This window comes from Paroedura picta, chromosome 1 (assembly GCF_049243985.1).
Source record: "Paroedura picta isolate Pp20150507F chromosome 1, Ppicta_v3.0, whole genome shotgun sequence".
NCBI lineage: Eukaryota > Metazoa > Chordata > Lepidosauria > Squamata > Gekkonidae > Paroedura > Paroedura picta.
This window is the reverse complement of record NC_135369.1, coordinates 125,985,445-126,011,373: the sequence shown is the minus strand read 5'-3', so window position 1 is coordinate 126,011,373 and position 25,929 is coordinate 125,985,445. Positions and strand designations below refer to the sequence as shown.

The window sequence follows — 25,929 nt, the reverse complement described above, 5'->3', positions numbered from 1 at the left end:
GTGAACTGAAGAACTGCCATGAACTTCCATGGATTTTGGAAATTGATGGTGGTTTATGAAGAGAAAATAGATGTTAGGTTTGGAGGCATTTAAACCACTGCTTTCTGCTCACCACAAAAAGCTGCAGGGAGCAGAAAGTAGGGGTGAAATGGCTGGAAAGCATTTCATCCCCTGCCTTGTGCTGCCCACAGCTTATCACAGACAGCAGAAAGCTGGAGTGAAATGGCTCATGCACCAATCCAAACCAGTTTGATTCATAAACCAGACTATGAGAGTTTATGGTTCAGGCATGATCTACAAACCAAACCACAAAAATGCAGTTTGCACTCATCCCTAACCATGGGCACTCTGAAGGAAGATAAGTTAGTTGCATCTACTGCTTCCAACATTACAAGGAAATGCATCTCCAGCCATTATTATCTGAGGAATATTTTGAAAATGCATGTAAAGACTAAAATACAAGCAGCAACCTTCAGTTTACCCTGGTTGGAGAAGCAAGACCTTGCTGATATCACACTCCTAACAAATATATACAACTAAGCAATTAAGTAAGCTTGGCCTAAACAATTAGGCCAGCTTGGTGAAGTGGTTAGGAGTGCAGACTTCTAATCTGATGAGCTGGGTCTGATTCCACACTCCCCCACATGCAACCAGCTGGGTGACCTTGGACTCAACACAGTACTGATAAAGTTGTTTTGACCAAGCAGTAATATCAGATCTCTCTCAGACTCACCTACCTCACAGGGTGTCTGTTGTGGGGAGAGGAAAGGGAAGGTGAATGTAAGCTGCTTTGAGACTCCTTTGGGTAGAGAAAAGCGGCTTATAAGAAACAACTCTTCTTCTAAAAAGATATGTCAGAAAAACCACTTGATAGACCAATAATGTGATGTCAAGGCAAGTGACTAAAACAAAAGAATTATCCAAAGCCTACCAGCGGGTATGCAGGGATGTTTACCAAATTTAACCACCTAAGAAGAGGAGAATTCTGCAGTAGCATTTTTCAATATCATACTTAAGCATTAGCAAAGAAACATAGTTTCAGATAATTGGAACAAAATGTTCCAAATGAACACACACTGAAAGTCCCAGAAATAGATGCATGCACAGAAGAAAAGCCAAATATTTGTACAGTTGTTTCTATAAAGATACAACTTTGTCAACAAGCATCTACAACCCTCTGAAGCAGAACTGTTTAAGTAAGTTGTCAGTGATGACCATCTGTCATAATAAAAGTTATAGGTTAGATATCTTTAAACAGCCCGTGGCGCCACGGGCGCCACGGACTAAATAATTCGTTAAGCCCCCTTGAGGTGGGCTTTGTCCGTGATGAGGAAGGGTCCAGGTTGGACCCTTCCTCACGACAGACAATCGGAGGGACCCGAGGGAACCCCCGGCAGTCGCGCGAAGCGCGGCTGCCGGGGGTTCCCTCCCTGGCGGTCTGATGCGGTGAGAGGCGCGAAGCGCCTCTCGCCGCGTCAGACCGCCGCCCGAGGGAGCCTGCCGCAGCAGCGGCGTCCCCCAAGGAAAACCAGCAGAGAGGCGTCGGGGAAGGGGCTGCCTGGCCGCCGCCTCTCCGGGCCTGCGTCTCCTCGCCCATGGTCCTTCGCCTCCACCCACGGCACGACGAGCGGACCTCAGCGACGGGGTCTGAGCTGCCTTCCCGCAGCCGGACCCACCAGCCCCAGCAGCAGCAGCAGCTACGTTCCCCGAGCCAGCCAACAGCCGCTGAGAAGCCTCGGGGAGGGGGCTGGCCAGCACGCGCCTCTCTAGCCCATGTCTCCAACATGCTGCCCGGCCTCCTCGGCCACGCCCGCGCCTTTAACGGCCAGGAACAACGCGAAGCCGGTGAGTGTACCTCGCGTTCTCACTCGCCTTCGGAGGGAGGACTGCGGCGCCGCTTTTCGGGGGGAGGCTCTAGGAGAGGGGGTGGGTGGGACCGTGTCCCTTACCCTTCCCCCTTCTCCCCTTTCAAAGCCCCTTTTTATAAAGGGGCTTTGAAACTAGTTTTTATATATAGTTAGTAAATTAACAACGCCAGCTTGTGATTTTGAGTAAACAAACACACAGAATTCCAACTCCGCATTCAAAAAGTGATAGTAATGATTATCTTAATAATAAGATAAAGCAGATGCTGTCAAAATGATATGCCTCCATGAACCAAAGAAAATTTGGGTAAAATACTACACATGGAGTTGGCTCCAGTAGTTGATGCAAACAAGGATCTTGTACAATGATTGCAGATCTTCATCTATTTCCCCTCTATCAAGCAGCCATTTCCATCCTGAAAATTTTGATTTGTTGAGTTCCCAAGTCCCATGTGCAGTAAAAATGACACAGGCTGGGACCTGGAGACCCACTGAAATCACATCATGGCAAAGAGAGATCACTTCAGTTCCCCTGGCAAGGAGGGGGAGAACCTTGCAGAACACTAGGAGTCTCAAGAAATGTGGCACCTGGAGAACCACTGAAATCACACCACATCGCAGCAAGAGATCACCTCACTTCCCCAGAGAGGAGGGAATGCCTGTTTACTGTCTGCTGGCTGGCTATGGCTGCTGCTACGCTGGACCTTGAAGAATCTATCTTCATTGCTGGAGAAGACTTCAACCGGTTTGGCGAAGGGACTTTCCTATTTCCTCTTTTCTTCTCAATTTTAATTAAACTCACTTTCAATTACTCCTTGGGCTTCTGTGTGTGTGTGTGTGTGTGTGTGTGGGGGGGGGTACTTTGGGGCGCTTGGAATTCTGTTTTCTTCCCTGTATTTTTCTTCTTTTTTCCTTTTGGATGTTTTTTGGGGGGAGGGGTTTCTGCCTGTTTAATCTGTTTTGTTGTTGTTGGTTGCTTGGGAGCTGTTGTTTACTGAGTAGGCTGCTGTTCTCTTTTGCTGTTGGTTGCTGGCATGGCTGCTGCTGGCTACCTGGGGTGCTGTTGCTGGTTCATCCTGTTTAAACTTTGATCTGTTCAGTTGTTGTTGTGGGTTGTTCGCTTGGGGGCTGTTGATTTTTGTGACCTGGAGAGCCGAGTTTGATGCCCCACCAGCGTTTGATGTGCAGGCAGCTGGGTGACCTTATCTAACTCCTGTCAGAGCTGTTCTCACAAAGCAGTTCTGTGAGAGCTCTCTCAGCCCCACCAACCACTCAGAGTGTCTGGTGTGGGGAGAGGAAGCGAAGGCAATTGTAAGCCACTTTGAGACTCCTTTGGGTAGTGAAAAGTGGGGTATAAAAACCAGCAAGTCTTTCTCTTAACTGTTCTTTTTTTGGTGGAGGGAAGGCTGGAAGGGAGAACCTGTGATGATGGGCACTGCTCTCTGTGGGGAGGTGATGGGCACTGCTCTCTGTGTGAAGATGAGCTACAATTCCTGTTTATTCCCATCATCTCCTGCCTGAAGGGTGGCATCTACATTATAGACCTGGGAGTTCCTCCCTGCTTTGGCAATTTGCATGTTTCTGCCATCTTCGTGGCAGGGGGGGGGTCTTTAGTTAGAGGCTCCAAACTTTCAATGTAGCTTCAGGAGCCTTTTCTCTGACTCCCCCCGCCCCGCCAAGTATCAAGAAAATTGAACCAGGAGGTCCAACTCTAGGGGCTCCCCATCTTACCTCCATTATATCCAGTGATGAGAAATAAATTGTTTCTGGTGGAAGTAATGGACCACTATGTCCTATAGTCAAAATTCAAGATCAGAATAGAGAGTTTATTTTTTCTCATCATTGGATATAATGGAAGTAGGATGAGAGCACCTTCTTTGGAAACCCCTAGAACTGGACCTTCTTGTCCAATCTATTTGAAACTTGGGGGGGAGGATCAGAGGAGAGGCTTCTGGAGCAACTCTGAAAGTATGGTGCCTCTAGCTCAAATCCCCACCTACCCCAGGCCCTGGGAAAGGCAGAAACCTGAAAATTCCCATTAAAATCAATGGCACATTGACTTTAACGGCCAAATCACTTCAGAGACATGTGAAGCGATTTGGCTGAAGCTGGATCTGAATCAGCTGATTCAGATGGACCTAACAGTTTAAATCAGGTTCTTCTGAACCTGAAATGGTCCAAATTTCTTGGGGGTGCACATGCTTTGTTCCCACAATGAGCTACTACTGTATATACCAGTTGATGCACATCATAAACACTACTTGTTAAATTATTTATATTCTCCACAGAAAAATATGTCAACATTTTACAGGAAGAAGATGATAGTCACCTTAGGAGATAATGTCTTATTATTTCTATAAATAGAAGAAGAAGAAGAAGAAGAAGAAGAAGAAGAAGAGTTGGTTCTTATATGCCGCTTTTCCCTACCCGAAGGAGGCTCAAAGCGGCTTACAGTCGCCTTCCCATTCCTCTCCCCACAACAGACACCCTGTGGGGTGGGTGAGGCTGAGAGAGCGCTGATATCACTGCCCGGTCAGAACAATTTTATCAGCGCCGTGGCGAGCCCAAGGTCACCCAGCTGGTTGCATGTGGGGGAGCGCAGAATCGAACCCAGCATGCCAGATTAGAAGTCCGCACTCCTAACCACTACACCAAAAATAGGTCACCAATTTTAATATTAATCTCTGTACAAGGAACTACAATTACATCATTATATTATTATTATTATTATTATTATTATTGAATTAAATGGCTGAAAGTGAAGAGGAACTAAAGAGCCTGTTGATGCGGGTGAAGGAGAAGAGTGCAAAAGTTGGCTTGAAACTCAACATCAAGAAAACAAAGATCATGGCACCCGGCCCTCTCAATTCCTGGCAAAGAGATGGGGGAAAAATGGAGATAGTGACAGATTTTATTTTCCTGGGCTCCAAGATCACAGCAGATGGAGACTGCAGCAAAGAAATTAAAAGATGGCAAATCTAGACAGCATCTTAAAAAGCAGAGACATCACCCTGCCAACAAAAGTGCGTTTAGTCAAGGCTATGGTCTTCCCTGTTGCAATGTATGGCTGCGAAAGTTGGACCATAAGGAAGGCCAAACGTCAAAGAATTGAGGCTTTTGAACTCTGGTGCTGGAGAAGACTCTTGCGAGTCCCTTGGACTGCAAGGCGAACAAACCGGTCAATCCTAGAGGAGATCAGCCCTGACTGCTCCTGAGAAGGCCAGATCCTGAAGATGAAACTCAAATACTTTGGCCACCTCATGACAAGGAAGGACTCCCTGGAGAAGCGCCTAATGCTGGGAGCGATTGAGGGCAAAAGAAGAAGGGGACGACAGAGAATGAGGTGGCTGGATGGAGTCACTGAAGCAGTAGGTGCAAACTTAAATGGACTCCGGGGAATGGCAGAGGACAGAAAGGCCTGGAGGATCACTGTCCATGGGGTCGTGATGGGTCAGACATGACCGCAACTAACAACAACAACAATTATTAAATTTATTCTGCGCCACTCCCCGGAGGCCCGAGCCGAGTTACAGACATATAAAACCCCAATAAAAGCATACAATAAAACATATTAAACATATCATACATAATCCCCAGATAACAGAACACGATGTGGTAAAAATCCAGTTCATATCTACTCTACCCCTTGGTAACCCACTATTGAGGGGGAGGGAGGACAGAAAGTGCCAGATGGAGTACGCTACTGCCATTGTAGGGGGGGTCAGATTTCCCATGCGGCCTGGCCTCACCCCACGACCTGGCAGAAGAGCTCCATTTTGCAGGCCTTGCGGAATACTGAACGCTCCTGCAAGGCCTTCAGCTCCTCCGGGAGCTCATTCCACCTGGTCGGGGCCAGGACCAAAAAGGCCCTGGTCCTGGTTGAGGCCAGGCGCACTTCTCTGGGGCCAGGGATGACCAATAAGTTTGTACCCACAGAGCGTAAGGCACTGCGGGGGGCATAGGGCAACAGGCAGTCCCTCAGATATGCCAGGCCCAGCCCGCGTAAGGCCTTGAAGGTCAAAACCAAAACCTTGAACCGGATCCAGAAAATAACCAGCAACCAGTGCAGCTGCTTCAGCACAGGCTGGATATGGGCCCTCCAAGGTGTACCAGTGAGGACCCTAGCAGCTGCATTCTGTACCAGTTGAAGCTTCCGGATCAAGTGCAAGGGCAGGCCAGCCTACAATACACACACCCTGTCTCCAAGGGCAGGCCATTACCTACAATAATGAAAAGGGGAGAGAAGACTCTATAACTGGGAAAGCTAAGAAATCACAAGAGGTCTGACATAAAACCGTGACTCTTAACAGATGCACTGCTTCAGTTTCTTTGCAAACATTAACCATGAAATGTGCAGGGGGGAGGGGAATCAAGCATACAGAATTCCCACAACAGCAATCTTAATTCCCAGAATTAAGTAGAAGCAACAAAATTAATTGGATGAAGTCTTGTACCTGAAAACTTAAAAATTCAATTTCATGCTACACAGAGTGAAAAAATAGAAAGATAGATTATTAAAAGACATAACTAATTAGTTACACTTAAAATGCTGTAAGAGTAAAAAAGTGGTCCCAACTTAAGAATGGGTATCAACCAGACTTACGTCTTCCTCATGAGATGCCTGATTAATGAATGCATGCGTTGTGAAATTCTTTTTAAGGTCTATCTTCCTAATAACGTCAATTACATTTCTGACCTTGAATACTTGACTTCTTGGAGTTTTATTTCCATTGTAACCCATGTCATTTCCATTATTGGGAGTGGAAGGGCCAAGGCGAAAGACATGACAAAAAATCCTCACAATCCTCAGCAAACTCTTCATCTGAGCATCATAATTGCTCGACAGGCTGGAAAAAGAACCCATGCAATAACTCAGTATAACCACAGGCAGCCTTATGGTCAAAAGCAAAATTATACAACTAGAATCTTTCAGATAATAAGACACAGAATAATCATCATAGCCTTTCTCCAATGACCTGTTACCTATTCTAATAACACCCTCTCTTCTTTCCCAGCCATATGCATCACCCAGAAATCCATTTTGTCCCTCTACCATTTTCTGACAAGGAAGTTTAGGCCCTGGGAGAAGCCAATTACGCCCCTCTCCCATTGCAAGAGCCAAGGGAATCAGCAGGTTAAAAAGGTTCCTATTACATAACCATCCAAACACTCCAAGTATTAGTAAGAAGTTCCACTCACTCATTATCACATGCTCTGATTTTTTATGCCAAACCATGACAACAGGTTGTTATCAGAATATCAAAAGGAAATCCAAGAATCTTTAGTGCTCCTTTCAAATTTTAGGTACACAGATTTTGATAACAACCCATCTATTTCACAAAAACAATAAGAGAATTTAAGGGGAAAATCTTAATCATGTTTGAATTACCTGAGCAGTTTGTGACCATTTGTTGTTGCCACCTCAGCAAGGCTAGTCAAGATCTTCAGGTGCTGGTTTTCATTCTGCTGAGACAAGTGTTCTAGGACTTGCCGCAACTGGATATATAAGGGAAAAAAATCAATATATGCTTTGGTCACATCAATGCTGAGCAATAAAATCTATGTATCTCAATAAGGTTAAAGCTACCAGAATTACTTCTAGAATTGTGTAGTTTTCAAAAACCTAGTATATCAGCTAGGACAGTTAAAACCAACTTCACCATGTTTTCTCGGAGTTCTTCATTTTGGGTCATCTGAATGATTGTTTGGAAAAGTCGAGGATGGTGCTGTATTAGCACTTCACAAGTTTCTCCATAGCCACCCTGAAAAAAGGAAAGAATTACAATGTGAAACATACACTTCAGAAAATTAAAGGGGCATAACTGAAATGAATGGAGCGAATACTAACCCAAATGTTTTTACCTTAACACGGATAATCACACATGGGAAACACAAATGGACAGCCTTTCTACACTTCCCAATATATGAATGAGGTACTCGTGCATATATCCTTTAGTAAAATTATGTTGCCCTTGAACAGATGCACATACATCTCACCACGCAATGGAACAAAATGAGTGGAACACTCTGTCTTTTAGCACAGAAAGAATTCAGTAGTTCCTCAAGCATCCTCTGCAAGTACCTCCACAAAACAGATGTTGCTTTTAAACAGAGAAGAACTTAGACTTTGGCTTCAGAAAAGCTCATTTATACCTGTACGCAGAGGTCAAGTGGAGTGACTCCATTTTTGTCTGGCAAATATTTGGCTCCTCTCAGCAGAAGAATCTGTGCAGTATCTCTTTGGCCATGGCTGTATGGAACATAGGAAGATTACAAGGTCTACTTAGTTGGTGATTTGTAACCAGATAGCCTAACACAAAATATTGCATAAAGTAAATGTGCAGTACCCAACCACTAAAAACTCAGCTGAAGCCTAAACAACATCAAAAAAAGGCTCCCACTCTCCAGCCTTTCCACAAACTATACGAAAATGAATTATTCAACAGTTTTTTTTCTATATGGAGCAACAAAAAATGTCATAGAACGCATAGAACGCAAAAATTGTATTGTAATAATTTTTTTAAATTTCAACATAAGTACAATTTGCCAGGTGCCCCCAGAAGTCCCTCTAAAAGTGGGACAATCTGGTCACCTTAGGTACGATGCAGGTGCCAGATGAGCCTCAAGGGGAAGGGCATTTCACAAGCCTGGTGCCACCACTGAACAAGCCCTTTTGAAGTCATTTGGAACAACAAGCAGAAAAAAAACAAGTTTCTGCAATTTTTCACTGCTAAACACCACCACAGTTGTAAAGCAGTTTTTCCAAACAAAATCATCTGCAATAATCTAAATTCATGTACTCAGTAGTAAAGATTTCTTTTTTCAACTCAGAAGCCTTAACATCATGAGTATAGTCCCATGTCCTCAGACAACCCCCTAGGACTGTCTATCTTGTAGCTGTTATTTATTTATTTATATTTATTGGATTTTTAGACCACCCTCCCAGCAAGCCAGCTGTTAGATCCATTCCGCTCAACTAGCCTACCAGAGTGGATGCAGCAGGAGCCTTTACTTCTTGTACTCAAGAAGTTTGTTCTGTTCAAGAAAACATTTGGTGGGAAGCAAATTGTGGCAGCTTCTAACCATGTAACTGTGTATTGGTGTTAACTTGTTAGACAAGCCTTTTAAAACAGTGGTCCCCAACCTTTTTATCACCGGGGACCGGTCAACGCTTGACAATTTTACTGAGGCCCAGGGGGGGAGGGGTAGTCTTTTGCCGAGGGACTTCACTGCTCCTGTCTGAGCCCCTGCTCCACTTGCTTTCCGACCGGTGCCCCTGACTTCCCAACCACCCTCTGGGGGGCGCTGCCAGCAGCAGCTGCGCAGTGCCATGCCGAGCGGGAGCCCCAGCCTTGGCGGCCGCTGGAAAACACCACAGGTGAGCTGGCAGCAGAATGGCAGGGCAGCCCCCAAGGCAGCAGCCAGGGAGGAGAAGCTGCGGCCCATTACCGACTGATCTACGGACCGGGACCGGTCCCCAGACCGGGGGCTGAGGACCACTGTTTTAAAACCTTTTGACCGTGGAGGTACTGCTGAAATATTTTTCAAGCTTCAAGGTACCAAGAAGAGATGTCAGCTGGCCAAGCCTCTCTGCCATGCCCTACAGAAGTGAAAAGAGCTTCAGCTGGCAAAAGTTTAAATGGCCAAGGGTGCTCCCCTTCCCACCACCTTCAGGCCCATCATTGGTAGGGGGGAGGTCAACCTGCCCAAATAAGGGTATTTTTTAAAAAACAAAACCTTCTTTCCTCTTTGCTTGGAACAAGAAATGGCAGGCATATGGTGGGAGGGCTCTCCCGAACCCCATGCCTGAGGGGTCTTTGTGGTACCACACTGTGATATCTGTGTCCTGTGGCTTCTGAGGCTTTGTTAGTCGTATTGAGTTTGCAGAAATAGGGAAGAGGATACATTTTAAATGTGCATACAACTTTGGGACAACAGACCCTTTGATCTGTTTGACATTCGTACTACTCCCATATTCTACCTCACCCTCTTGTATCACAAGTAACCTAAGCCAGGAAGTTCTTGGCCCCATCAGCAACTCTTGAACTTAGTATAGAGAGTAGTGTTCTTAGCATGAAACAAAGAGTGAATTGGACGAAGTGAAAAGCTCTGGTTTGTTAATCTGGCTCCATCTAGGTAGCCTGTAACATATGTGAGGGAAAGAAGGAATGGGAGGGGAACATATGAGCCAAAGGCTCTTTGTTATGAATGTACCAAATGATGTCTGAATGCAGCCAGTTGATGTACAACTGCAACTCAAACAGTGTTGTAAAAAAAACAAATTAGCACAGTTAAGCTGTGTAGCATTTGGCTTTACTGGCATGGACTTTCCAATATTTACAGGTGCTTAATTTTACTCAAGATCTGCAAATACTTCCATGTCTACAAACACTGTACAGTTTCTTTGTAACCTGGATAAAGACTAGAAACCATGCTGAGGATTAGTAAATTATACAGGTCTTTTACTTTTTCCATTCCTCAGAGCTGAATATGTCTGTGGATGAGAGATGCTCCATTATGAAGCCCCCTAACTAGATTTGCATGGTTGTCCCCCCAAAAAACCTGCAGGACATGCACCACTGGATCTAGAGATGCAACACACATTCAAAGTGAGCATTTGTCCTGGGCACAGGCATCTCAGAGCCTAGCTCTCATACTTTCCTCTATCTTCTACATCTTGAACCTCACTGGAACTAGAAGCCAGATGTCTCCTTCTTCTCATTTACTTCTCTCAACTGCACTCTAAATTCTGGCAAATTCCCTTACTTTTTCAAATTGAAAATTTTCTCATTACAATTTACAGTATTTGCTGGTGTATAAGACTACTTTTCCCCCCTGAAAAACATGCCTCCAAGTGGGGGGGTCGTCCTATACGCCGGGTGCACTTCAGTTGGGATAGGCATAGCTGCCCATAGTGGCCCATAGTACTGTAATGTAATGTAACAAACTCTATATTTTGAGTGGAAATGTTGGGGGGTCGTCTTATATGCCCAGTCGTCTTATACGCCGGCAAATACGGTAATTTTTGTGGTATTACTTTTTATTTACATTTCAGCCACTAAGAACCAGAATCTAGTAACTTTAACACTGTTTTAAGAACTCAGATATCAAATTTCTTGTGTAAGAAAAACAGGGGCCATATGTCAGTGTCAGTGGAATCAGCCCGTAAAGGCTAGTGATAAGGCAGAGAAGGAGGAACAGGAATCACAGCTGAGCACCAGCCAAGAAGACATGAGTAAGAAGGAGCCATGGGGGATTGGTGAATCTTGTGAGCAATAGTAGCAGAGAAGACCCAAGTCTTGGATAGGGAAGTACCCAACTGGCTGCCCGTTACAATGAAAGGCTGGAAGATATACCTGAGTCTTCCCAGAATGAGGACTGAAAGGCCTGGACTCCTTCCATAAGTCTTTGCGGGTGCTGCTATGCCTATTAGAGAAAGAGCCACTGAGTGCTCAGTCTGGGTACAAGAAATGAGACTGCTGCCACGTCTACATCTGTGCACCTGGAATCCTGCCCATCCTGATTTTTTGCCTGTTCTTGACCTGAATTGCCCACGACCATGTTGACTTCCACCTGCCCTTGACTCTTGGACCACCTTATGACTATACTGCCTGTCTACCTGTTTGCTGAACTTTGGACTGCCTACCGATCTGCCTAATTTCTGCATGCCGTAAACAGACTGGTAAAAGACGGTTTCTGACTGTCTTGTATTTCCAGCTACTGGCTAAGGCTGGGTGTAGATCATTCAGGACTGGTCACAGCACAGCTGGGAATTTTAGCCGATCCAAGGTCATGTTGAGTCAAGCCCAGCAAGTGCCATCAGTCTAGCCCAGGAGACAAGCTGAGTGTCCAGCCCAGCCTTTAGGAAGTTCTCCTAAACTGCCCACTTTAGGAGGTTCAAGTTATGCCACCTCCAACTGTAACGGTGCCTGGTAGCAAGTGTGGGAAAGACTTCTAGTAATTACAAAAAAGAGGAGACCAGCTTAGCTTCATATGTTTCTAGTAGGCTGGGAGAACTATTCTTTCCCAGCCACCCAGAAAGCTTCTCAATGGAAATGGTTTTTAACTTGATTTCCACAGAACCAATCCAGCACTCATTTCATTGACTTGTGTGGAGGTAAATGTAACATTTTATAAAACAGTAAACCATACCTGCAAGCAAAATACAGTGGAGTTGCACCTGAAACATTGGGCCTGTTAATATCTGCACCACTGTCAAGCAGGCACTGGACTGTCTTTTGGGAAGAAAAAAGAAAAATTAATGAAACACGCAAACCCATACTCTAATTTAGGTCCCTTTAAATAACTCCTATTTCCTGCAATAAAGGCTTCAAAATCAGAGATATATAGAAGAGTCTAACAAAAAATACTTAACAAGCACAGAAAGCTTGGAAGAGCTCAACCTCTGCTAGCAGGAGAGGGGAGGCATTTCATCATATTTTCTTTCCTCACTACAGACCTCTGCCCCCAAAGCAGGTGGCTTTTTGTCCAAAAGCCCCATAAGCATTTTCAGGGTCACGGAGGCATGTAAATGTGCAGCCTCCTATATATAATGACCGCCTTCTGGAGAACAAGCTGTACTCAGGCATTTTATAAGAGAAACCTGCATTCCAACAGAAGCTAAATGCTTAAGGGTATTATTGATAGGACATAGCTCTGGTCCCCCCCGCCAAGGAAGACACTGGCTACCAATTCTTGACATCTCTGGTGGCGACCAGTTATTTCATCACCATCGTCCTCTAGGTGGCGTACTGCCACAGGATGAAGGGATTTTTACTGCCATGTTGCTATTATATTATTGTGTTTTTAATTGGGTTTTAATGGGGTTTTTATTGGAGGGGGTTGTATTGGAACCTGTTTTTGTAACCCGCAAACCTCCTTCCACTCAAAGTAGCTTGCATTCAATATCTATTTTTTCATCAGCCTACCGTTTTATGGCCATTCTGACATGCCACATGAAGTGCGGTCTGACCCATGGCATCTTCAACATCTACGTTGCTAACATGTTGAACAAGATCATGAAGTAATTCAGTTCTTCCATTAACAGCAAGCCAATGAATCTGGATACATATAGAAACCGGGGAGGGGAAGATTAGCAAGTAAACTTGATGAAAGTAAACGCATAAAAATGAAGGCAAGGCAAGTATGATCACATCTTAATCATGAGCAGTGAACACAAACACAGGTACATCGTCAATATGAAGGTCCACAATCACAAAGAGAGTGTTATCATGATGTCAGATACTTATCTTGGATGCTTTTAGGCTGATCCTGCATAGAGCAGGGGGCTGCACTAGATGGCCTGTATGGCCCTTTCCAACTCTATGATTCTATCTCCACACCAGGCCATTTGCAGTAACATCTACCTACATTGCCTTCAATTGGCCTACCACCACACATCCAAGACAAAGGTTTACAAATCTACGATTTGGAAGTACCTTATCGTTCAAAGAGAGTAAACTCAAGATGAGAAATTAGGGCAAAATATTTCTTCAAGCATCTATTCTTGCTCTTCACTAGACTGTATTGCTATCATTTATTGTGTGTATACTGCCCCCTCCCATGGACGGTTTCAGGGTGGTTCACAACATAAAGCAACCAACAATAAAACATTATCATCCTCGACATCAATAAAAGCATCATAAAACCATTATAAAAGCACTAACAGTAGCTTCCCCCCTATTCACACCCCTACCCATCTCTTCACTTTCAGGCTGGCCATTTGCCAATGGGTCCCCATGGAGGGAGAAAGAGCACTATCTTGGGGGAGGGGGGGAGGGACTGGAAAAGGGAAAGGGGAATTCCAAATGGTTTTAAGGCCACTATGGTCTCAATCATAGGCCTGATGGGAGACTGCCATTTTGCAGACTCTGAAGAACTTGTATAGCTCTATCAGGGCCAGAACGCAACTGGTAACTCATCCCACCAAGATGGAGCCAGGGCTGAAAAGGCCCTCTAGGACCAAAGATCACCAGCATGTTGGTATTTGCTTAGCAGGGCACACAATGGCAGAGGCGGTCCCTTAGGTACACAGGGCTCAGACTGCATAGGGCTTTGAAGGTTTATACCAGGATCTAGAAGCTAATCAAGAACTCCAGCAGTAATCACTGCAGCTGCTGGAGAGCAAGCTGAATATGGGTCCTCCATGGGGTCCCTATAAGGACCTGAGCAGTCACATTCTGTACCAACAGTAATTTCCTCACACAGAGCAAGTTACACTAATCCAGCCTGGAGGTGACCATTGTGGCTAAGGGTTCCAGGTCCAGATAGGGCTCCGGTAGCATAGTGGGCCCACCGTTCCATTTGTAATCAATTGAGAATGTCAAGAAGTAGGATTAATGGAAAAATCTATTGCTCAACAGTAACATATAAGCTTGGGGAAAAGGGGCTAGATTTTCACATAACCAATGTCAATTTGATATGTAGTTGCACCTAATTACAAGTGTATTTTTTAGGATAAGTTATAACTGTAGCATGTAAGGGTTAACTGAAATCCAATCCAATCTAATTTTATAATCAAACAGGGTGCCCACTCCCTCAGACTGCTCAAAGCAACCAAATCCCATTCCTAAGGATCTTGGATGAGCAGTCCAGCCAAGCTCGGCTCCAGGACCTTGAGGAGACTCCACAAGTGTCCAAGCTGCTTATCTGAGCCCAAACATATGGACTCCTGGTCTCTGAGATTTGATCCAGACACTTAGTGCTACCCATGAGCAACGGACCAGATTCGGGTCTTTGTTTTTGACCCATGACAACCATCTTCTCAGATACTAGATCGGAGGGAGAGAAATGGATGAAACATTCCCCACCTCCTCCAGGAAAGATTTTGAATTTTAAAAGAAGATTCAATTCTCTAGTAGTTGATTCAATGCTAACCAGATACAGGACACTGATGACTTATACCAATTCATTATCACAGATCTCAATATCACTCTGACAACATATGCCAGTAATATTAAAATCTTCCAGTAAAAAATAAATGCAAGTGTATAGAACTTACCGCCGTCAGTCCTTCATTATTACAAATATTGACATCAGCACTATATTCCAGTAGCTTGCTCATACATTTCTTCTGGCTGTACAGAAAAGAAATGTCATTACACCCTCATGGTGAGAAAGACTGATTAAGCTTCTTCTTCAGTTTTCAAGGCCTGGTTTATCCACAGTGCTGAAAAAGCTCTTTGCATGATGACACAGTCTCAGTTTATAAATATGATGATTGTTAATTAAATCAAAAGAAAATGTATAGTATAGCCTGGCCACCGACTCAGTGCGGTCTCGCAGACCGCGCCAACAGTCCTCCAGCCAGCCTGCTCCTCCTCCTGCTTCTCCCGGCCGCTGGAGCCGCCTCACCGCATCGTAGACGCGGCGAGGCCGCTTCAGCGGTCGGGAGAAGCCACAGCCATCGACGCTCGCCCTCCCCTCGGAACGCGCCCCTGCCGCTGCCTCCCCCCATCGTCCCCGCCTCGCCCGCCGTGAGGCCACTCCTGCGGCCAGCAGAAGCCCCGGCCATGCTCCGGGGGGGGGGGGGTTGGGCGCTCTCTGCCTTTTCCCAGCCACAGGAGAAGTGCCGTGGGAGAAGCACCGGCCATGGTCCGCCCTCAGGTGGGGGCCTTCCTGCCTTCTGCCATCCGCAGCTGCGCCCTCGCCGCATCTTGGACGTGCCGAGGCCGCTCCTGCGACCGGGAGAAGCCCCATCTACTGTCCGGTCTCTGGTCGGCGGCTGTCAGCCTTCTCCCAGCCGCAGAACCTGCGGCCGGGAGAAGCCCCGGCAATTCTCTGCCCTCCAAGGGCCCTCTCCGCCCCCCCCCCCCGGGAAACCTTCGCCCTGCGAAGGCTTCCCTGGGGCCGCCGCCGTAGCGCCCATTTTATTTTGATTTAAAATGGGCTTTAGTCGTAGTTTAAAAAGAATTTCACAAGAGTTACTGACAAACAGCTCAAATTCAGAACATCTTGTGGTTTTTCTCCTACATAAAACATTTCTGGCTTCCAGAACAACATGGTCTTAAAAATAGTTCATAATCCAGGCAACAGTGTCTGCTTCCGTGATAGGATGTGTTGATCAAGTAATTTTAGATTTGCTGAATCTCAGATCTGCAAAGAGGCTTGCAAAAGTTTGTCACTGCACAATAATGAGTAGGCCTAATATTAATTATCGTAAAAGGAAAAAGAGAGGTAGACTGCAAAAAAGTGAGGATGATCAGTCAGTACTCCGGCCACACATAGGGACTCTGATAGGCCCTCCAAGTCCACCATGATTGCCAAAGCTGAATGGGAATTGCTTTATATCTAACATCACCTTGTTGATTGTTTTCCTCAATTAGTGAATCACTGAGGTCTCTGGGTTCCTTCGGCAATAATCTGCTCCCTCAAAGGCAGTGGCTAGTGCCAGCTAACTGGCAAGAATTAATTAGCATGTTTCATAATTCCCTTACAAAGGATTCTCCACATCCACATGATACAACATGCAAGGCAGGTGCTATATATTGCAGCCCAAAACAAGGAGTTCCAGTGTACATGATTACTTCCCCTAAAAAAGGCGAGGGGGTGAGGAGCAACCCAGGGCACAAGTCAGACTGTTTTCTCCATGCAGTGTCGACTTCACTTATCACAGTTCTTGACTGAAGTAATTTTCATTCTGCAAAATTTCTGTTGGTTTCTTATTGCCACTGTGGTTGCCAAGTCACCATAGTGGCAAAGAGGCTTCCAGATGGTTGGTTTCCCCACATTTTCCCTGCCTCAGTCCCCCATGATGGCTATTCCTCCTTACACTGGGGAGCTTTGGGGGGGGGGTTTGAAATTCAGTCATAGAATCATAGAATAATAGAGTGGGAAGGGATCTCATGGGGTCATCTAGCCCAATCCCCTGCACTATGCAGGACACTCACAACCCTATTGCTCATCCACTGTAGTGCTATATCGGTCAGCAACTGATATAACACTACAGCATTATAACAGCTTACTAGAGCCTCTGAATTTCCAAATTTCACTTTTTTAATATTTTGTGAAGATACAAATGTAAAAGGCATAGTTCTGCAACGAAAAACCAATGAAAGCTGGGAATTCAGAAGACATGATAGAAAGAGTTATAATGCTAGTGAGATAGGCCAACTGCCATGGTTTTGTTTGCTTTTCAATCTTGAAAAAATATTCTGAAGCCCCTGGAGGGGAAAGACAGACTACCCTTAAGAAGTGAGCAGTGGCTTACAAAAGCTTATATTCTGACACAAATTGTGTTAGTCTTTAAGGTGCTTCTAAGCTCTTGCTTTTTTCTACTGCTACAAACCGACTAACAAGGCTGCCTATCTTGACCTGTCCTGGGGAACTGTGGCAGGGGATATGGGCACCAACATGAGCAGGACCATGAAAGACCTAAGCCTTCTCGCCCCCATCAGCACCATTTTCCCTGCCCAAGTCCCCTGCAATGGCCAATCTTACCACAATGCACGCCACCCCACCCCTGCAGCTACCTAGGACTTCAATAGTCCCTAGTAAAAGCAGGTTTAAGAACAGGATGCATGGCAAATGTATAAGCTGTTTATGAGATTTTGCAGCACGTTAAGTGCTGGTAATCCCAAGAGTAGCAGCATATAAATATAAATATATTTCTGCCACTTTATATTTTTTGTCCTTAGGGGGAGGAAAACAATCTTTTAACTGTTTTTTTTTTAAGCAATGGTAAGGTTTGCAGGATGCCAAATTCTGTTAAGGATTTCACAACAGTCCTGTATGATCCAACCTGAGTGCTTACATATATAGATTTTGTGCCAAGATAAGAAAGCAGAATAGTTACTATCACTGAAATTAATGGAAAAGTAGGCAAGAGGGATCTTGAAGTGCAGCTCAAAGCTCCCATAAATGGAACATATGACTGGGTCAGAAAAACAGAACATCCTCTCCAAAGAGCATCCTCTCCTATAAATGCCTTACCTCCTACATGGCTACAGGAGTTCTACAGGCTGTGGAAAAATGTTATTTCTGAAGAAACAATGAAATCTACAAAGCACTCCTCCACTGTACTAGAAAACTGTAAGGATCATTACCCAAAGCTGTTTGCTAACCACAACAGCTCTACAAAACACCCATACAAAGCTAACTGTATGTTGCCTCGGTCAACTTCTGCTCATGTGAAACTGTTCTCCAACTACACTTTACATTGCCTCTTCTAATCTTGATTCCATTTACATTATATTCAACAGATTAATAAAAATGTTAACCCATAACTTTTTATGAATTGCTCTCTGGAGCAATTCACCAAATAAAGTTACTGTGCAGCCTTATCTGAGAAGAAACCACACAACTCAAGCTTCACCAAATGACTGGAGACACCCCTTGTGCCTAGCAAATTATCTTTTCAAGCTTTCAGAAATGAAAGGCCAAATGCAACAGCGACATCTCTTACCCGTTTCTAGCAGCCAAATGAAGTGATGTACACCCAGAAATATCTTGATAGTTGGGATTTGCTCCTTTCTTTAACAGCAGAACTAGACATTCAACTGACCCACAGCTGAAGGAAAAGGTAGGGAAAATGTTTACCAAAAGCCACACAGAAAAATGACAGCCTCCACAAGAGCTTAAGGATTTTAGATCAGATTTGAAAGTCATAGTCTCTTTTTTCAAGGACCACCTAAACAAGTGGATAATGAAGACTGCATTTCTTTGCTTTGTAAGTTTGCAATGGCTGATTTTTTAAAAATTTGATTGTGCATAAGCTGATTACTGTTCTCTACTGATACTTAATGAAGAGCTGAACATGGTAAGCAGACTAGCACATAAGGTACAAGCAAGGAACATCTCCCCTTCCTACCATATTCTTCTCTTCCCCGGCAGCTCCCACAGACTCTCCCCTTTTCCTGCTTCTTTCTCTCCTTCCCACCCACCACCAACTTACCTTGATCTGTCCCCATCTTCAGCTTTCCCTCCATCCCTCCTTCATCATGTTCTCCCCAGAAAAAAAAAAAAAGCAAGCTGTATACTGGCCACCAACAGGTCAGTCCCAGTGGTGTGGATAGTGAGCCTCCAATGGTTCCCACTGGGTGGTCCCCACTGGGTGGTCCCCACTGTATCCATCTCCAACAGAGCCTATGATAGGGAGGGGAGGGGCACTGTCCAGGGTTGTTTTGGCATCCAAGTCCATCTCTGTTCCCACCTGGGGTTTTGCTTTATAGAAACAAGATTTGGAAGATTCAACATTGCTGTCAGAATTGCCTAGCAACCTCCCAAATGGCAATTTAGTGCTCTATCGGCATTCTGTTCTTAACACTATAGATTAGCAGTCCCCAACCTTCTTGTAGTCGGGGACCGCCTCCGAGGGTGGGAGAGAGCCGGCGGCCTGGCCGCCGCAGCTGCACATAAACGCACACGCGCAGTTGCCGCGTATGCACGTTTTTGCCACTAGGTGGCGGTAACGCGCATGCGCAGAGCTGCCGCGTGTACGTGTTTTCGCCAGCAGGGGGCACAAACACGCATGCGCAGCAGCTCCACGCATGCGCGTTTGCGTCGCTGGCGTGCCGGCGGCCGCACCTGCCTCTTTCCCCCTCTCTCGCTGTGGGGGGGGGAGGCAGGGGCGGCCGCTAGCGACCCGGTACCATGGCCTTCGCGGCCCGGTGGTTGAGGACCCCTGCTATAGATGTTCTATTCTGAGAGGAGGAGAATTCCCTGACGTGTTTTTAGGGTGTTTTTATATTTCTGATTTTTCTGCAGACTTGAGACTTTCTTCAGGTTTGTGGAGAAATCACCTATATCCCCAAGCTCCATTTAGTGGATCTATTAATCCACACTTTATGATCTAGTTCAGAATTAGATGATTTTATTAAAGGAACACAGAAATGTCCACATTGATCCTTCCAATTCGTCATGTTAAAAGTGACAGGGCAAATTATCATAAACTAAAAGAAAGGAGTTTCTTAAACTGAAAGACTATTGTAAAGGCTCTCTCTTAGCAGTAGTGTTTCTCTAGGCTTATGAAACCAGCCTTACTTTGCTGCAATATGAAGCAGGCTCCTCTTTACACGTCCAAATGCATAATTGACATCAAACTTGGAATTTGACAGCAACTCAGAAACAGACCTAAAACAAAGCAAACTTATATTAGAAAGAGCACTGTGTTGTCAAGGTCTTTTTGAAGGAAATCAATGCCTGCTGTGTATGTCACATGCTGCAAAAGGTGACACACCTTCAAGAAATCTGCTTTGTAGTCAGCTTGAAACCCTATTGACCTCAATGGGATATATTTTCATACCATGCATTTATTATGAAAGCATATATCCACATAAACACAAATACGTCTGCTGTTATACATTATATTTATTGGCTTTACATATATTTCATAATTTTGTGTGCATTACTAATTAGCCTTGTGAAGATTAAAACTGACTAAAGGGACTTTACTTTGTTATTATAAATGTTGTAAACCACCTGAATCCCTAGGGAAGGGCAGCATATAAATTGGATAATAAATATTTTAAAAATGCTACCCACTGCACAATTAGTATTTCTACACTAACCATTTTAGTGTGTATCTTTTCCCCTCTCTATCTACTGTAAGTTTACAGTTTATTATTCTGAAAATAATTCTATCCTGGACTAGTTTGAAGTAGCAGCTGATGATTGGAAAGTCTATCCAGACAATTGTAAAAGGGCACTACCCCCCTTGCAAGTAATAAAAAATTGCTCTTTGTCAGCGCAAATTCATTCACACACACACACACAAAAGGGAGATTGCTTAACATTTCTTCAACAATTCTCTGAATCCTGAGCAAAGTATAGTCAGAAACTCCATTTTTTTAAAATCACCTGTCTCTTCTTGTCCATAGTTGTGGATATTTTATTTATTTATTTTATATACCACCCTCTCCAAAGGCTCAGGGTGGTTCACATGAAACAGAAACGATACAAATAACTCAGTTAACATAATACAGTGATAATGGCAAGTAACATAGTGGAACAATAGAATGTGGAGAACATTACATTAATACTGATAGTCCAGTGGGTTGGGCGGAACTGCAGTGGGTGCCATAGGAGGGAGGCTCAGGGGGAGGGCCCATGGGAAGTGGTAGTTCAGGTCGACCTCAACCAAATGCTTGGTGTAGGAGCTCCCTTTTGCAAGCCTTGCAGAACTGTTCAAGTTCCGTTAGGGCCCTGATCTCTTCAGGGAGCTCATTCCACCAGATGGTGGCCAGGATGGAGAAAGCTCTGGCTCTGTCTGAGGTCAAGCAAGCTTCCCAACTAAGAACAATATGGAAGTCCTTCAGAAACTCCTGCTCATGAAGAGCCTTGCACAGAATTATCATAAAATCAATTTCATGATATAAACATCACAGGTTACTATTAGCTTGCTTTCAATGCAGCTATGTTACAGGTTTAGGCCAGAATCCAAAAAGCTACTTTAGGAATGGACAAGGATTTACTGTAAGTATGCTTTCCTCAAGAGGTTTGTCAAGCTGCAAGAGTATTGCTGTTAAGGTCAGCCATAATCTGTGTGGCTCTTTGGATCCTAGCCTAGATTTAACATCCAGAACTTTCTTCTAAAGACAATAAGAAGCAGAAATGTATTTTAATGTTTTAAACCTCTGTACTAACAGGGAATATGTTTTCGTTTTGTGCATGTGTGTCCTATCTAAACACTGGTCAGGGTCAACTCTCGGCAAGCCTGAGCTATCTAGGTCAGGACAGAGACTATGTAAAGACACATTAGTGAGCACCAGCCTGATCATGCTGGTCATGTCATATGAACTACCTTGTGCTTAAAGGTTTGAAGGATTAGTGAGATTTTTTACTTGTATCTTATGAATATCATCAAAGACCAACACACATATTCAGAGGTAGTGGTGCTTTAGATCCAACACTTATATTCACCTTTATATGCAGCTGGGGTTTGTTTTGTTTATGGGTCTAAGACATGAGAACTTACCTGTGTTGGTCAGCCATGACCATTGGCATTAAAGTGTAGACAGCAGTCTCATTATCTGTAGAAATTAAATTATAGTGATTACACCACTGTGGACAATGACTGAAAGAAGCAATCAATTGCTGGTCAACTAGGTTTACTTGGGCATTACATACCATTTGTAATTTTAAGGAAAATACTTTAAGTTTCCATTGAAAATATTTCATCTTTAAGCTTACATTTGGCATTTTTCTTAACTACGGCACTGGCAAATGCTTCTAATAAATTGATTCACATGTGACTTCCAGATTTTGAAGTTGTACAACATCAATGCATTTAATTGTTTCCTCAGCTGCTACCAGATGAGATTATGACTTGGACCCAGCCGTGATTTCTTCTAGAACAGATTTCCTTCAGCAAAGCAGAACTTCTTCTCTGTGCTGAATCCAATATCCCCTGAAATGCTGTTCCTGGGAGTCAGGGAATGCCCAGAAACAGCATGAGGGGGGAATAAGGACCTACTGGTGAATATCCTCCCCTTTCCATATGTGGAAATCCTCTGCTGGAACCAAAGCTGTGAGATTAAAAGGTCACCAGCAAAAATCCATTCTCATCTCTTTAGACCAATAGAGACATGAAAGTGCCATTCATTTCTTGGAGAAAATCTGCATGAACATGAGAACATCAAACTAAAGAATTATTTCTTTTTTTCTCTCAGATCCTAGTTTTAAAGCAAATGAAAACTGGAGAGGATCCTTCCAGAACCTGTTTTGTAAACTATTTCAGCAAACATTAATGGGAGCCTGCTGGCACCCTAAAGTTTTTATTCCAGCATAAGCTTTTTGTGGACTGCAGCCCACTTTGTCAGCACATATAGCTGAAAATGAAGGTAAGCAACCAAATAAAAGAGAATGAATTCTACAAATAAGATAACTCTAGAGACAGATCAAAAGCAGTTGAACATGTCAGTTTCCTTAACCAACAAATGGCACCACAAAAGAAAAAACAAATTTTTATTCACGTTTTTTAAAGTCTCTTTTCAAACTAGTAGCACAATATGTTGTATTGATTTGTATGGGATTGCTGGGTGTGTAAAATAAAAGGTTAAGAAAAAACAGAATACATGCCCACCAAAAATATCAGGATAGCTTATTTAGCAAGTTCTCTTTTTAGATTTCAAAACTCAGAACAGGAGCTATAATGAAGCATCAAGAAAGCCCCCTACAATGCCATACTATGTATAGTATAAAAGTATATGCAAGACACACAAAAATAATGTCTGGCAATTCAGAAGTGGAATTTCCTTTATCAAGATGAATCATCTATTTATTTTTTTTGTGTCATTACACCTCCAAGGAAATATGGCACTTGATATACAACTAGAGACATGTCGCTTTGACAGGGTAAAGATTCAAAACAACACAAACTAAACTGAAACCCCTTAATCCAACCATTTATTTCTAGCCTATCTCAACCATAACCTGCCTTTCCCAAGAATCTCTTACACAAACCAAGTTTTTCCCACAGTTCCACCTAAGGCAACAGTCATGTGACTGAACAGAGCATCCTAAGGCATGAACAAGATGCAATTTAATAAAGATAAGTGTAAAGTTCTGCATCTGGGTCAGAAAAATGAAAAGCATGGCTACTGGATGGGGGTTACACTTCTAGGTAACACTGTGTGTGAACGAGACTTTGGGGTACTTGTGGATTGTAAACTAAACATGAGCAGGCAGTGTGATGCAGTGGTAAAAAAGGCAAATGCTATTTTGGGCTGTATCAACAGGGGCATCACATCAAAATCACAAGATGTCATAGTCCCACTGTATACGGCACTGGTCAGACCACACCTGGAGTACTGTGTGCAGTTCTGGAGGCCTCACTTCAAGAAGGACGTAGATAAAATTGAAAGGGTACAGAGGAGAGCGATGAGGATGATCTGGGGCCAAGGGACCAAAGCCCTATGAAGATAGGTTGAGGGACTTGGGAATGTTCAGCCTGGAGAAAAGGAGGTTGAGAGGGGACATGATAGCCCTCTTTAAGTATTTGAAAGGTTGTCACTTGGAGGAGGGCAGGATGCTGTTTCCGTTGGCTGCAGAGGAAAGGACGTGCAGTCATGGGTTTAAACTACAAGTACAACGATATAGGCTAGATATCAGGGGGGGGAATTCACAGTCAGAGCAGCAGTGGAATAGGCTGCCTAAGGAGGTAGTGAGCTCCCCCTCACTGGCAGTATCCAACAAAGGTTGGATACACACTTTTCTTGGATGCTTTAGGATGCTTTTGGCTGATCCTGCGTAGAGCAGGGGGTTGGACTAGATGGCTTGTGTGGCCCCTTCCAACTCTATGATTCTATGATTCTATGTCTCTTCCCAACTTCTATATTCTAAGGATAAGAATGACAGTATATAATTTCTATACTGGAAAAAATATTCAGGCTCAAGCCTACTTGAACTACCCCATATATGGCAATCCATTTATATTGAGAACATATCCTTTCCATGCCCACAACACTCCCTTTTTTACTTCACATGAAAGAGGTTTATGACAAAGCAGAACATCAGTCTGCCTCAGTACACTACTGTCTGATTTGCAACAGTTCTCCAGCATCTCATCTTCTCCAGTCCTCCAATTTAGTGCCTTTGACACAGACTGAACACGGTCATTAAGACTGTATGCATGTTAAAGAAGTCCTAATTTATACAGCCTACTAGGAGTGATCCTTGGTCCTCCAAAGGTCAATGCATCCTTACTGTAGGTCCCACAATGCTCAGCTAATTGGAGATCCCGCCCAGAAGCATGCTAAGGTTTATTCCAGGACTATGAGATGCAGTAATGACAGTAGGCTTGACAATGTGGGCCCCTACTCTTGCGCCAAGGCCACCTCCTTGTTCTCCTGCCCCCAGGCGTCCCTCCCGGGGAGTGGCTGGGAGGCATGGCCGGCTGGCATCATCTCCGAGCTGGTTCCTGGGCTCGGTGAAGCCTGAAAAACAGTTCAGGGGCTCCGCCACGCTCAAAAGGCCGGGCGAGGCTGTCTTAAGCACTCCCGCGCCTGTCCCAAGAAGGCCACTGCCTCTCCCCGCCCAGCCATCCCTTCCAGAGAGGTGTCTATTTACTCGCCCAGGTGCTTCCCAGCCAATAGGCTCTTCACTTCCGCCTACCGACCCTCCCCAGGCGAGCCCAAGCACGCGGGTCCCCCTCCTCTCCCCTCCCCTCCGCCGCTCACCCTCCGGCAGCTCGACAGTGCGGGCGCGACGCAGCGACCTGGTGAGCCGGTTGAGCTGCTCCATGGCTCTCTCCATCCTCAGGGAGAAGCCCCGCCTGCTGCCCGCCGCAACTGCGGAGCCCCCCCTGCCCCTCTCAGCCCATCGCCCGTGTGGCACCGACGCTCCCTGGCTGGCCACACGCCATCGGCTCGGCACGCATGCGCCAGCCTCTCGGATACGCCATAGAGCCAAGAAAAAGAGACGGGCACAACGCGGTCTGGCGCATGCTCTGAAGCCGACTGAAGCCGAGAGGAAGCGCCCGTCTCTCCCTTCCCCGTCGTTTCAAATACTGCGGCAACAAACGGGCAGCTGTCAAAGTGGGCTTGGTCTCGCAAAAGTTCTTGAACCTGTTGGTCACTGAGGCCCCCGCAGGCTTTTGCTTGTTTTCGTGAGGAGACGGCACACATCCTGAATCTCCCCTGAAGGGTCGCTGCCGGAGCGCCTCGGTCCGTCCCCACTAAAAGCCGCTTCTCCACCAGCTCTAGGGCGAAGCTGTGTACTCTGCAAAGCGTGCCCCGCACTGAAGCAGGAGGTGGTACTAGAACGACTGTCAGAGTTAACGAAGACCGAATAAGAAAGGAAGCGGCTAGATTCGAGTCCAGTATCACTTTCGAGACCAACAAGATTTGGCAGCATACTTTTATAAACTTTCAAGCATCAAAGCTCCTTTAGTCAGACAGGTGTTGTAACAGGCATCACCCCCTTAAACGAATTCCAAAAGGGCACCCATGTCTATTTGGAGCAACAAAGCCACCAATGGCACTTTATAGATGCACAGACTGATTTCTTTGGAGATCAACTTTCATGGAGTAGAGCCCACTTCAAAAGAAGCTTACGCCTCAGTACATCTGTAAGACTTGTGTTGCACAAGCCTGTTTCTCTCTCTTAGACCATTTACGCACTGGAGGTT

The 25,929-nt window shown here is 44.9% G+C and overlaps 1 protein-coding gene across 3 annotated transcripts in view; it reads right to left on the bottom strand.

Annotated features, from left to right (window-relative positions):
* HACE1 (HECT domain and ankyrin repeat containing E3 ubiquitin protein ligase 1) overlaps positions 1 to 25,187 on the bottom strand; it is a 50,331-nt gene extending 25,144 nt beyond the window's left edge. The window contains exons 1-11 of one of the 3 annotated variants that reach the window (XM_077303275.1): positions 24,980 to 25,187; positions 21,778 to 21,832; positions 19,845 to 19,934; positions 18,268 to 18,372; positions 14,866 to 14,941; positions 12,794 to 12,925; positions 12,018 to 12,100; positions 8,019 to 8,115; positions 7,526 to 7,627; positions 7,255 to 7,361; positions 6,469 to 6,712 (exon numbers count right to left, since the gene is read on the bottom strand). In XM_077303275.1, the coding sequence (XP_077159390.1) occupies positions 6,469 to 6,712; positions 7,255 to 7,361; positions 7,526 to 7,627; positions 8,019 to 8,115; positions 12,018 to 12,100; positions 12,794 to 12,925; positions 14,866 to 14,941; positions 18,268 to 18,372; positions 19,845 to 19,934; positions 21,778 to 21,832; positions 24,980 to 25,055 (1,167 nt within the window). In that variant the 5' untranslated portion in view covers positions 25,056 to 25,187. The remainder of the gene's footprint in view (positions 1 to 6,468; positions 6,713 to 7,254; positions 7,362 to 7,525; positions 7,628 to 8,018; positions 8,116 to 12,017; positions 12,101 to 12,793; positions 12,926 to 14,865; positions 14,942 to 18,267; positions 18,373 to 19,844; positions 19,935 to 21,777; positions 21,833 to 24,979) is intronic. The other 2 variants (XM_077303282.1, XM_077303291.1) reach the window with 2 other exon arrangements.
* Between the last annotated feature and the right edge of the window lie 742 nt (positions 25,188 to 25,929).